We start from the raw sequence: 11,941 nt of genomic DNA on the forward strand, positions 1-11,941 counted from the left end.
TGGGACGGGGACCAGCAGGAGCCTCCTGATACGACCCAGTGGGACATTTACTGGGATTCTGTCACGACTGTGAAGTTTATTTCAATTTTCTATCACTTAAAAAAAAACAAAAAACAAACAAACTCTGGACTACATGAAGCTGAGTCAAAAATTGTCTTTATCTTCTAAATCAGAAGGTTTCAAACTTTTTCACGTTCTGGACCCCAGGCGGCCCCTCAGGGACCCTCAGATCAACTTTTTTTTCCACAATCATTTCAACACAAGAAATCTGACACTGATCCAGCATCACTGATCTCACATTTAAAAACATCATTTTGACAAATAGAAATATAGTTTCTTTCTTTGTAGTTTTTTGTGCTAATTTTACTAATTCCCTGGTATTTTTTTTTTTATTGTATTTCTCTCTTTCTGGCATTTTTTTTTTTTTTTTTAATGTTCCAGTCGATTTGTTTTGCTCCAGCAAATTCACTTGATTCCTTCTAAAAACACGAACAAGGCAGTGGAAAAGACGATGAGCAGATTTGTAAGAAATGACCAAAAAATTAGCAGAGCAAAACATCAGAAAAAATCAATTACCTGAAAATTAACAACAAAGTATAAATTTCTAATTATTAAAGTGATGTATTAAAGGGTGTGATCGCTGACGCTGGCTCAGATTTCTTCAGGCTGCATCTGGAGGCTTTTCACAAGCATTTCAACGTCTCCTCCTTTTGGTTCCAGAGACATGAAGCACCATCAGAGGTCAAAGGTCACAGCAGAGAGGAGCTCAAAACAACATAAAAAAAAAAAAAAAAAAAACTGTCAGGAACCAAATTTGAAAAAAGGGAAACACTGAAAAAAATAAAATGAAATAAAATAAAACAAGCTTATTGAACTTAAATTGAATTGTGAATAAAATGTATCTATCCGTCTATTATTTTTTATTGTTATTGCAATTTTATTTTTTCAGGTGCAGGTAATAAGAGAGAATTTTGGGTGATTGATTGATACTGATTGATTGGATTTTGGTCTGTTTTAAATCAAAGTGTCAGAGGTTAGAAGACAAGACAGACAGGCAGATAGATAGACAGACAGGCAGACAGACAGACAGACAGACAGACAGACAGATAGATAGATAGATAGACAGACAGACAGATAGACAGACAGACAGGCAGACAGGCAGACAGGCAGACAGACAAGCAGATAGACAGACAGATAGATAGACACAGACAGAAAGATAGACAGACAGATAGATAGACACAGACAGAAAGACAGGAAGATAGATAGATAGATAGATAGATAGATAGATCGCACCAAAAGGGTTAAACCTCACATTTATCATCTCTGTGTAAATGGAGACCGGGAGCCCCCGCCCCCCGCCGCCCCCTGACCCCGCCCCTCCGGACCGGCCCTGCTGCACCACGCAGCGCCGCCAAGTTCCTCGGTGTGTTCAGATGGGACCGGGACGCCGCGCAGGAACCGGCTGACATTCCGCTGCAGACCCGCCGCTCTTCTGCCGCTGCACACCGGCGGCGCTTCCTCCTGCAGCCGCCCGGAGGCTGCGGGGACACCGGGACACCGGGACACCGGGGCCGGAGCACGGGACCGGGACTGGGAGAGAAACTTGGAGATCTGTCCCGCCTGGTTTGTCCGAGCCTAACGCGCGTCACTTTGCGAGTCTGTGGCAGAGTCCGGGTCGGTCCTGGATCTACAGCGCTGGAGCAGACAGACAGACAGGGAGAGAGAGAGACAGACAGGCAGGACGAGAGAGAGACACACACTGGCAAAGAGGGAAGAGGACAGCCCTGCGCACTCCACAGGACTAGAAACAACATTTTTTGGAGACGGTCCTCTCCGTGGACGCACAACCAGACAGAGGGGCAGACAGGCAGGAAGACAGGCAGGCAGGCAGACAGACAGGCAGATGTGTCTAGGCCTGTAGGGCCCCTGGTGTGCAGATGCTGGGTTTCATCATGAGGCCCCTGGTGTTCCTGCAGCTGCTGCTGCTGCTGGACGGAGCCGCGACGGAGCGGCAGGTCAGCCTCCTCCACACCCACTGAGCACTCACAGACAGACAGACAGACAGACAGACAGACAGACAGACAGACAGACAGAAACTGTATGGAGGGAAATAAAAGTGAGCAGAGCTGCATAGCTGGATTTAAGTGTGTGCTGCAAATATTAACATTTGACTGCATGTGTTGTATTTTGTGTGGGCACGTCAGCGTGAACCCGTGAAGAGAAGTGAGGGTTCTCTAGAGAACCACACTGACGTAAGGAACCCTCCAGTGGAACCCAGTGCCTCTGGTGGGGCTGGCTCTCAGAACCCTGCAAGGCTCCTGTAGATTCTTAGGTTTTTCTGTTTAAATGTGTTTCTACTTTTTGATTGTTTGGAGGGAATTTTCTGGTCTTTTTTTAAAATGTTATGATAATTTTACACAAACATACACACATAAGTATGTAATAGATAGGTACATAGATATAGATGTATGCATGTGTGTGTATATGTAATTGTGTAATACGTATATATGTTAATAATTATATATTATTTATATATGTATGTATGTGTGTGTATATACATACATACATATACAGACACACACACGTATCTATTTGTAGATATATACACATATATATGTATACACACATTATCTTGGATATTTTATGGTAATGTCCTTGCAATTTAATCTGAAATATGTAATTATAATAATTATAAATATGATTTTCATGTAATATGTTACATGTTATATATTCTTTATTTTTGTTAGTGTTTTAATTATTATTATTTCATTCTACATTTTGTTTGTCTTTGTTAGTGTTTTTCAAAGGAGTCGAGGTAATTGGGTTCATTTGACACAGAACTTTGTGGTTCTCCATAGAACCCTTTAGGTTCAGACTGCGGCTTCTTCAGTGTTTATCATCGGCGACACATTTTGCAGCTCCTGGTTCATGTTGAGTAGTGACCTTGTGTTTTTCTGTGTGTTCTTGGTGTTCTCCAGGTTCTCCAGACACAAACGTTCTAAATTAATTTCTGTCATGGATCCTGTCCATGACATCACTTTGAAAATGGATCATCTGTTTCATGCACTTTGATTTAGTGTTTCCATCTTGATGCTGAGGTCCTGCTGCTTTCACACTGGGGGCACTGGTTTCTCTGGCTTCACTGGTGTCACTCATTGGTTTCACTAGTTTAGCTTGTTTCACTGGTTTCACTGGTTTGTTTTGTGTCACTGGTTTGTTGGGTTCTCTGTACTGGAGGAAACTCAGCAGGTCAAACTGTGCAGATTCCTGCAGGAGAGGAGAAGGAGAGGCTTGTTTGGCTGCTGAGGGTGGGACTGGGGGGGTGTGGGGGCGGGACCGAGGGGTTACGGCCGAATTCACATGTGGGTGACAGATATTTGGATATTTGAGCGCTGGGAGGAGAGACGGATGAGGCAGAGGAAAGTGTTTCCACATCTGTATGGAATCAGCTGCTGATGCCACGTCGCTCTGCACACTCAAAACCCTGAACCTCAGCCCTCACTTCCTGTCCCGTCCCATCCACCAGCCCTCACATCCTGTCCCGTCCCATCCACCAGCCCTCACTTCCTGTCCCGCCCCATCCACCAGCCCTCACATCCTGTCCCGCCCCATCCACCAGCCCTCACATCCTGTCCCGTCCCATCCACCAGCCCTCACATCCTGTCCCGTCCCATCCACCAGCCCTCACTGCCTGCCCCGCCCCATCCACCAGCCCTCACTGCCTGTCCCGCCCCATCCACCGGCCCTCACTGCCTGTCCCGTCCCATCCACCGGCCCTCACTTCCTGTCCCGTCCCATCCACCGGCCCTCATTTCATGTCCCGTCCCATCCACCAGCCCTCACTGCCTGCCCCGCCCCATCCACCAGCCCTCACTGCCTGTCCCGCCCCATCCACCAGCCCTCACTGCCTGTCCCGCCCCATCCACCAGCCCTCACTTCCTGTCCCGTCCCATCCACCGGCCCTCGTTTCCTGTCCCATCCTGTCCCGCCCTCGTTTCCTGTCCCGTCCCATCCACCAGCCCTCGTTTCCTGTCCTGCCCTCATTTCCTCTCCTGTCCGGTTCACCAGCTCTCGTTTCCTGTCCCGTCCCGTCCTGTCTGCCAGGCCTCTGGACCATCACTGGTCTGCGGTCAGCTTCCTAAGTCCATCCTGTGACTGCAGGTTTATCAGTGAAGATGCTCATTATGCTGATGTTCCTCCAGGCTGATGATGTTGATGATGATGATGATGATGATGATGGTGATGATGGTGATGATGGCATGGAACCAGCTGCTCTGCTTACCTCTGCCTGATGCTGTGTTGTGAGCTTGAGTCAGATTTGAGTCCCTGTTAGGGAACAACATGGCTGCTTGTGGGCGTGTCCATGTGGGCGGGGCTCCAGTGTCCTGCCCTGGGCTTTCTTCCTGGTTCTGAGGACAGCAGGAACAGATTGAAAACTGGCAACCGTGAAATGGCGATAATTAACCTCTGGTCCGGGTGGTGGATGGTCTGTCCTGGCAGTTTCTCTCCTTTGTGAGAAAAACAAAAAGTAAAGCCCACCTGCCGCGGCGTCCATTGGCCTGTCCTGTATATTCACCCCACAGTTTTCAGCCTGGAAACAACATGGCGGATGTCCAGTAAATCTGTCAAATTTCTCCAAAGCTAACCACCAGAATTTGTTTCTGAATTGATTTAATGTGAGAAACAGAAACAGGCTTTGCAGCTTTTCACATCTTAAAGGAGCATTCCAACGTTTTGGGCAAATCTCCTTTCCCCTGACATTCCCCGACCAGATGTTGGACACCATTTCCACCTCTGTACGTCCAGTGGTTCAGTTCCTATGGGTAGCATTTCCTGTGAGCTTAGCATAAAGACTTGAAGTCTATGGGAGTCATTAGCCTGGCTGTCAAAGTAAAAAAAAAACAAACAACTTTCCAGCAGCTCTGAAGAGTCTGATTCAAACTACTACTCAACGCCCTGGCTCAATAATGACACCTGCACTCTTGGGGAAAATATGCAGGAAAGCTGAGAGGAAATGGAAAAAAGATAGGCTCCACGTCTCATATGACATGATGAGAAGCTTGCTTGTTATTTATCAGCAGTCTGTGAAAATCATAAGGGCAAAATATTTTGCTGGTGTTATCTCTAGAAACTCCCACTCTCCAAAAATACTATTTGACATAATCAATACAGTCCTCAACCCCGTGACTACTGCCTGCCCTGTGCCAAGCTCACTTACTTGTGATGAATTTGTAAACTGTTTCACTGATAAATCGATAACATTTGATCCGTCAGCTCCTGCAGGCGTCCACTCGGATTCCCTGGATGCCCCAGATGCCCCTCCATGCCCTGCTGTCCTGAGCGGGTCTGAGCCTGTGCCTCTCCGTCTTATTAAAGACACTCTTGCATTCAAAGTCAACCACCCGTCCCCCGGCACACTGCTCCGACGGCCCTATTGAAAAAAGTGTTTGACATTGTTGGTCCCATAATTTCACTAATGCTAAACAGCAGTCGAGCTGATACCTCAGTTCTCTCCTGTGTGAAACATGCGGTTTTACATACCACCATAAAAAAAAACCTAAACTTGATCCTGCTATCCCTCGACTCCGCTAAAAGGTCCATGCTCATCTCACTCGGCCTCAGCTCTGCCTTCGAGTGGACTGCACAATCCTCCTGAACCGTCTTGAGCACTAGGTCGGTATCAGGGGTAGCGCCCTCCAGTGGTTGACCTCTTATTTGACTGTTAAAACTGGAAAGCTCTTCTCCTCATCTGCTCCCATCCTCTGTGGAGAACCACAAGGTTTCGTTTTAGGTCCCATCTTATTTGCCCTCTGCCTGCTGCCACTAGGTTCCATATCCCAAAAACACAACATCCCATGGTGTCGCTATGCAGATGACACTCGGCTGTACCTCACGCAGGAAGCTGGTCATAACAACACAGAATCAACTTTTTAGTGTCCCTCAAGCTTCATATCTCACTTTGTTTCATAGGTGTATGTATGTATATAACGTGTGTGTGTGTGTGTGTGTGTGTGTGTGTCTATATAATTAGGGTTCAAATAAAATTGACCTTACTTGACTCGGTGCACTGGATAGTTCTTGCAACCAGTTGGTACTGGTTGGTTGCAATTAGGGTTCATATTAGTACTAGTTCTTACTGGTTGGTTCCGGTTGGTGTAGGGATTGTTTTTTGACATTGATATCTTCTAGAGTGGGAGTAACTAATTACATTTTCTCAAGTTACTGTAACTGAGCAGCTTTTTGTATACTTGTACTTGTTGGAGTATTTTTGATTGATAGTCATAGTCTGCTGATATGTCAGTCCATCCTTGGTTCTGTTTGGTTCACTGTGTTGTGTTCTCTGCAGGAACCGGCTGGTTCTGGTTTTGTTGTCAGAGGTTCCAGAAGCAAACGGTATGCCATCAACCCTCTGGGACACAGATGGAAACATCACAACATCACCTACAGGTACAGAGACGGACTCTGCTTCCCATCAGCCACCTGTGGTCAACAACCATAAACACCTGTCTCTCTCTCTCTCTGTCCCTCTCTGCCTGTCTCTCTCTCAGGATCACTCAGTTTCCTAACACTCTGAATGTGGAGGACACCAGGAAGGCCATCAGCATTGCCTTCACCAAGTGGAGCGACGTGTCGCCGCTGACCTTCAGCGAGGTTACCGACGGCAACGCCTCAGCTGACATCACCATCGGTAAGAGGCAGAGAGGAGGAGTAGTAGAACAGGAGGGAGGGGTTTTCTTACCATGGAAGAAGAAGAGGAAGAAAGAAGGAGAAGAAGAAGAAGTAGAAGGGGAAGAAGAAGAAGAAGAAGAAGAAGAAGAAGAAGAAGAAGTAGAAGGGGAAGAAGAAGAAGAAGAAGAAGATGACGATGATGATGATGGAGAAGAAAAAGTAGAAGATGAAGTAGGAGTAGAAGAAGATAAGATAAGATAAGATAAGATAAGATAAGATATTCCTTTATTAGTCCCACGGTGGGGAAATTTCACGCATCACAGCAGCAAAGTGGATAGCAAGATACGAAGCACAATTTACACAATAAACAGTATATACAGATAACACTACCAAAGAGCAATATAAACACTGTAAACAAGGAATGAGCAATATAAACACTGTAAACAAGCAATATAAACACTGTAAACAAGGAATGAGAAAAATACTCTGTGAACAATTTAAACCACAGAAGAAAAAAACCCAAAACCTGGGGAACAACACACTCCGGAGGTTCAGGGTTAGTGTGAACCCATGAGACCAAGTGGCAGAGGATATTTTACTTGAAAATATTTTTCTAAAACACATCAGTGCTGAGAACCTCAGATGTTAAGATGAACATGCTGATGTTTGTGTATGTGTGTGTGTGTGTGTGTGTGTGTGTGTGTGTGTGTGTGTGTGTGTGTGTGTGTCAGGTTTCTACACCTTCAACCACACAGACTGCTGGTGGTCTCCTCTCCACCCGTGTTTCGACGGTTTGAACGGCGAGCTAGCTCACGCCTTCCTGCCCCCCCGTGGAGAAATTCACTTCGACAACCACGAGTTCTGGATCCTGGGCAAGTCCAGGTTCAGCTGGAAGCAAGGTACTGAGTTACTGCAGGCACTGAGGTACTGCAGGTACTGAGATATTGCAGGTAATGCAGGTACTGAGATATTGCAGGTAATGCAGGTACTGAGTTACTGCAGGTACTGCAGGTGCTGCAGGTACTGAGGTACTGCGGGTACTGCAGGTCCTGCAGGTACCAAGGTACTGAGGTACTGCAGGTCCTGAGGTACTGCAGGTACTGCAGGTCCTCCAGGTACTGAGGTACTGCAAGTACTGCAGGTACTGAGATACTGCAGGTACTGAAGTACTGAGGTACTGAGGGAGTGGAGGCAGAGGTGGGACCAGGTCCCGGGTCAGGACAGGACAGGCAGGTCCCAGGTGATTCTACCCCTGGAGGTGATTTTAATATGCAATTGAAACCTTTTATAAATAAAACAAATAAATCCTTATTGATATTGATTTACGCCCTGCTATGGACTGGCGACCTGTCCAGGGTGTTTCCCCTGCCTTCCGCCCAATGAGTGCTGTGATAGGCTCCAGCAACCTCCCGTGACCCTTGCGAGGATAAGTGGTTTGAAAAATGAATGAATGAATGATATTGATTTATTTATTAATGATATATTATTAATCTGTATCTACAAAGTACCTTGTGACTAAATCTGTCAGATAAATAGTGAAAGTACATTTTTTGCCTCTGAGGTGTAGTGGAGTAGAATAAAGTAAAGTATAAATGAGCAGAAAACAGAAAGATTCACAGTAGTTTAATCTTTGCCGTTGGGGAACATCGGCTGTCATGTCTAGGTGCAAGTCTGTCGGGACGTTAAAGTGTCTGAATTCATGACTTGAGTCCAAGTCATGTGACTGGAGTCCAGTTCAGAACAGCAGTAACAACAGACTCAATCTGAATCACTTTCACCAGGTGATGTAGAGGGATAATGCACAGCCATGGAGGAACAGGACTCTCTCTCCCTCTCCCTCCCCCCCCACCCCCTTCCGCCCCTCCCTCGCTCTCTCTCTCAGGTGTGTGGTTGAACGACCTGGTCCAGGTGGCGGCTCATGAGATTGGTCACGCTCTCGGCCTCTGGCACTCCCGGGACCCTCAGGCCCTGATGCACCCGAACGCCACGTACACGGGCCAGAGGAACATCGCACAGGATGACGTGTGGGGCATCCAGAGGCTCTACGGTGCACACACACACACACACACACACACACACCCTCTGTCTGCGCCATCATTAATAAATGCAAAATTGACAGATAAATAAACTTTAGTTAATAGATATTTTACAGTTAACAATGGAATACTAATTAATAATGCTTACTTATTACACAGTAAAATATTTTTATCAGTTTATTGTTGCACTCATTATAGCATTTTATTTACTATATCATTTGTTAATGAATACCAGTAATAACTGGCCTGTAAACCATCCATAAACATGACACCAAATAATGTTTGAAGATGCACGACACTGCATTTATTAACTATTTAAGTATCATTAACATCTGTAGCAACTTTATAATAACCACCCAAAGACTATTTATAGACAGTAATCATTTAGAAATCATTAACAAATAGTTCAATATATTAAAAAAAAATCTTATGTGTGCAACAATAAACTGTTAATAAGTACTTTACTATGTAATAAGCAAATGCTGTTAATTATCATTTCATTGTTTGTTAACTGTAAAAACAACTAAAGTCTGATGAACTATCAGTGGACCATTTATGAATGATGGGTAATATAAAGCGCTGCTCATTATCTTCATGCAGCATCTTTTCTCTGTTTTATATATTTTTTGTTGCTCAGTGTGTTTGTCCGGCCGTCCTGCAGGTTGTCTGGATAAGAAGCGAGTCTGTGATCCGTGGGCTCGACTCGGCTTCTGCGAGAGGAGGAAGACTTTCATGAAGAAGAACTGTCCTAAGCGCTGCGACCTCTGCTATGGTGAGACGGCGAGCATTGCCGCTTTTCTTTGACCAAAACAAGTTAGAATCACAGCTCGCACGCAGGCGTCGGGATGGTCCTGCAGGCTGTGCTGCTGCTGCCGGGACAAACAGAGAGACCGTTCCCTCACTGGGCTTTGTCGGTTTGTCTCACTGCCCTGGTATGACACTCATTTCCTGCTGGTATCTCCCTCGCTTCCTGCCGCAGAACCCCTGGAGGCGGTTGCCACGCCGACGCCTCCGCCAGACAACCTGAAGATCAAGCTGGTTCCCCGGGGGAAGGTGGTGGGCTTCCGCTGTGGAACCAAAAACCCCAGATCAACACCCAAAGTCAGGTCAGAACTCACCAAATCAATACTTATTAATAACTGGAAAAACTTTTATGTCATCAGAATCAGAAATACTTCATCAATCCCCAAGGGAAAACTGGGTCACTTCCAGCTGCTCAAGTTCTCAAGAAGAAAAAGAACTTAGAAATATTAAAAAAAAATATACGTGCCTTACAAATGTGCATTATGTCTCTCTCAGAAAACTCTCAGAAAAATACTGGTTCTTAAATGGTTCTTCAAAATGCTCTCTGGTTCTACAGAGAACCATTGCCAGTTGAAGAACCTCCTTATTTAGGGGCTGGTTCTTCACACTTTATGTGGTTCTTTAAAGTACTAAAGTACTAAACCAACATGTTCACATTGATTTTCAACCTGCCCACAATCATTTGATTTAAAACGCTCAGAGAATCTTTTATTCTGAAAAATTACTAAAGAACCATTTAAAACAGGCTCTGGTTCCTTCCTGATGGTTCTTTGAGGCAACTTTGGTGGTTCATTAAAGAACCATCGACAGAAATTATTCTTCAAAGAATATTTTGCTAAAAGGTTCTTTGTGGAACCCAAAATGGTTCTTCTATGGCATCACTCCAAAAAAAAACCCCAAACATTTTTGGTTCCAGTTTGCGCCTTTATTTTTCTATGTGTACATCATTTTATCATCAGCATAATGTGAGACTGATGTCTTCCCTATGTTGTTTTAAAGTCGGTGGTGGTGGAAACGAGCAGCCGCTGCTTCAGAAGATCCACATTTCTCTGAGCTCAGAGGAAGGAAATGTGGAACATTTAGGAAGCAGATGATTGGTTCTCCTGTTGTTCTGCAGCCAGTCAGCAGCACAGAGCCTCAATGCCAGTGCTAATCTGCTCCAACTCACAGCATTTTACAGCCATGGATTATAATTTCAGTTTATAATCCTGTCTGCAGCAGAAATATGGACAGGAACAGTCCAGTTACTGATCAATATCTGGATCAAATGGACTGATCAGTTTAGAGCATTTAGCCCCATTGACCCACACATATTCTGCTCTGTTTAGCTCAGTGCTGCCCCCGCTGGACACAACACTGACCTGCAGGCTGTTTAGCTCAGTGCTGCCCCCCTGGACACAACACTGAACTGCAGGCTGTGTTTCTATGTGTGTTCCAGCTGGTTTAAGGACGGTGAGCAGATCCTGACCTCCATCCCTGGCTACATTGTCATGAAGGACCGAGACCTCCGCATTGTCGCCAACGAGTTCAACGAGGGTGTGTACACCTGCCGTATCCATCGCCGCGGTAACGTCATCTCCGCCAATTCCTGGGCCATCCGGCTGAAACCTGAACAGCCGTCCAACAGCTGAACGCATGGCCAGGGATGGAAGGACAACATAAGTCTCCTCCACTGCGTAGGGCGTGGTCAGACCTACAGAGGGGCGGAGTTTGAAGTCGCCGTCATTATCGGCTGTGACAGGCGGCATCTCTCACTCTGCTCTGTTTTCTGTTTTGTGGCTCCAAACTGAACACGTCTCAACTTGAGCCGTTGAACGTTTACGTGACACCAGGCGCTGAAACAGCTGTGGGATCAGGTGATGAAGCCATGCGTCAGAAATCTTCATCGTCCACTACAGAACAAACTCCTCATCCTCTGTGACCTGCGGACACATTGCTAATTTCCTCTGATTTTCTAGCTAGCTCAGGGGTTTTCAAACCTTCTCATGTTCTGGACCCCTGAGTTGACTTTCAATAAGCTGTGGACCCCCATCTGAAGCAATTTGGCCCCACAGGGGCCCTGATATCAAGAGATATTTTAGTTGGTGTGTAGTACAAAATGTTCATTAAAGGCCACAAAATCTGATTCAGTATCACTAATTTGACTGTTAAAGGAATTCTCCAACATTTTGGGCAAAATCCTCTTTCCCCAATGTCCCCAGACTGAGACCAGATGTTGGACACCATTTTCCTCTGTACATCCAGTGGTTCCTATGGGTAGTATTTCCTATTAGCTTAGCACAAAGACCTGAAGTCTATGGGAGTCATTAGCCTGGCTCAGTCAAAGTGAAAAAATCAACCTTCCAGCAGCTCTGAAGCATCTGATTCACACAGTGGATCATGTGGATCTGAAATACACGTCTTAGAGTTTGTTTGTTTTTTAAACTCGGCTG

General features: G+C 45.7%; 1 protein-coding gene across 1 annotated transcript; it reads left to right on the plus strand.

Annotated features, from left to right (window-relative positions):
* Nucleotides 1-1,463: 1,463 nt before the first annotated feature.
* On the plus strand, nucleotides 1,464-11,708 carry mmp23bb (matrix metallopeptidase 23bb). Its single transcript, XM_030066567.1, has 8 exons — nucleotides 1,464-2,015; nucleotides 6,347-6,447; nucleotides 6,549-6,688; nucleotides 7,401-7,568; nucleotides 8,552-8,716; nucleotides 9,367-9,477; nucleotides 9,685-9,811; nucleotides 10,948-11,708. Exons 1-8 carry the CDS (start codon nucleotides 1,938-1,940, stop codon nucleotides 11,138-11,140), a joined length of 1,083 nt encoding a protein of 360 aa, XP_029922427.1. The 5' UTR covers nucleotides 1,464-1,937; the 3' UTR covers nucleotides 11,141-11,708.
* Nucleotides 11,709-11,941: the final 233 nt, after the last annotated feature.

The sequence above is a fragment of the Myripristis murdjan genome, chromosome 13, assembly GCF_902150065.1.
Source record: "Myripristis murdjan chromosome 13, fMyrMur1.1, whole genome shotgun sequence".
In the NCBI taxonomy this organism is placed as follows: Eukaryota; Metazoa; Chordata; class Actinopteri; order Holocentriformes; family Holocentridae; genus Myripristis; species Myripristis murdjan.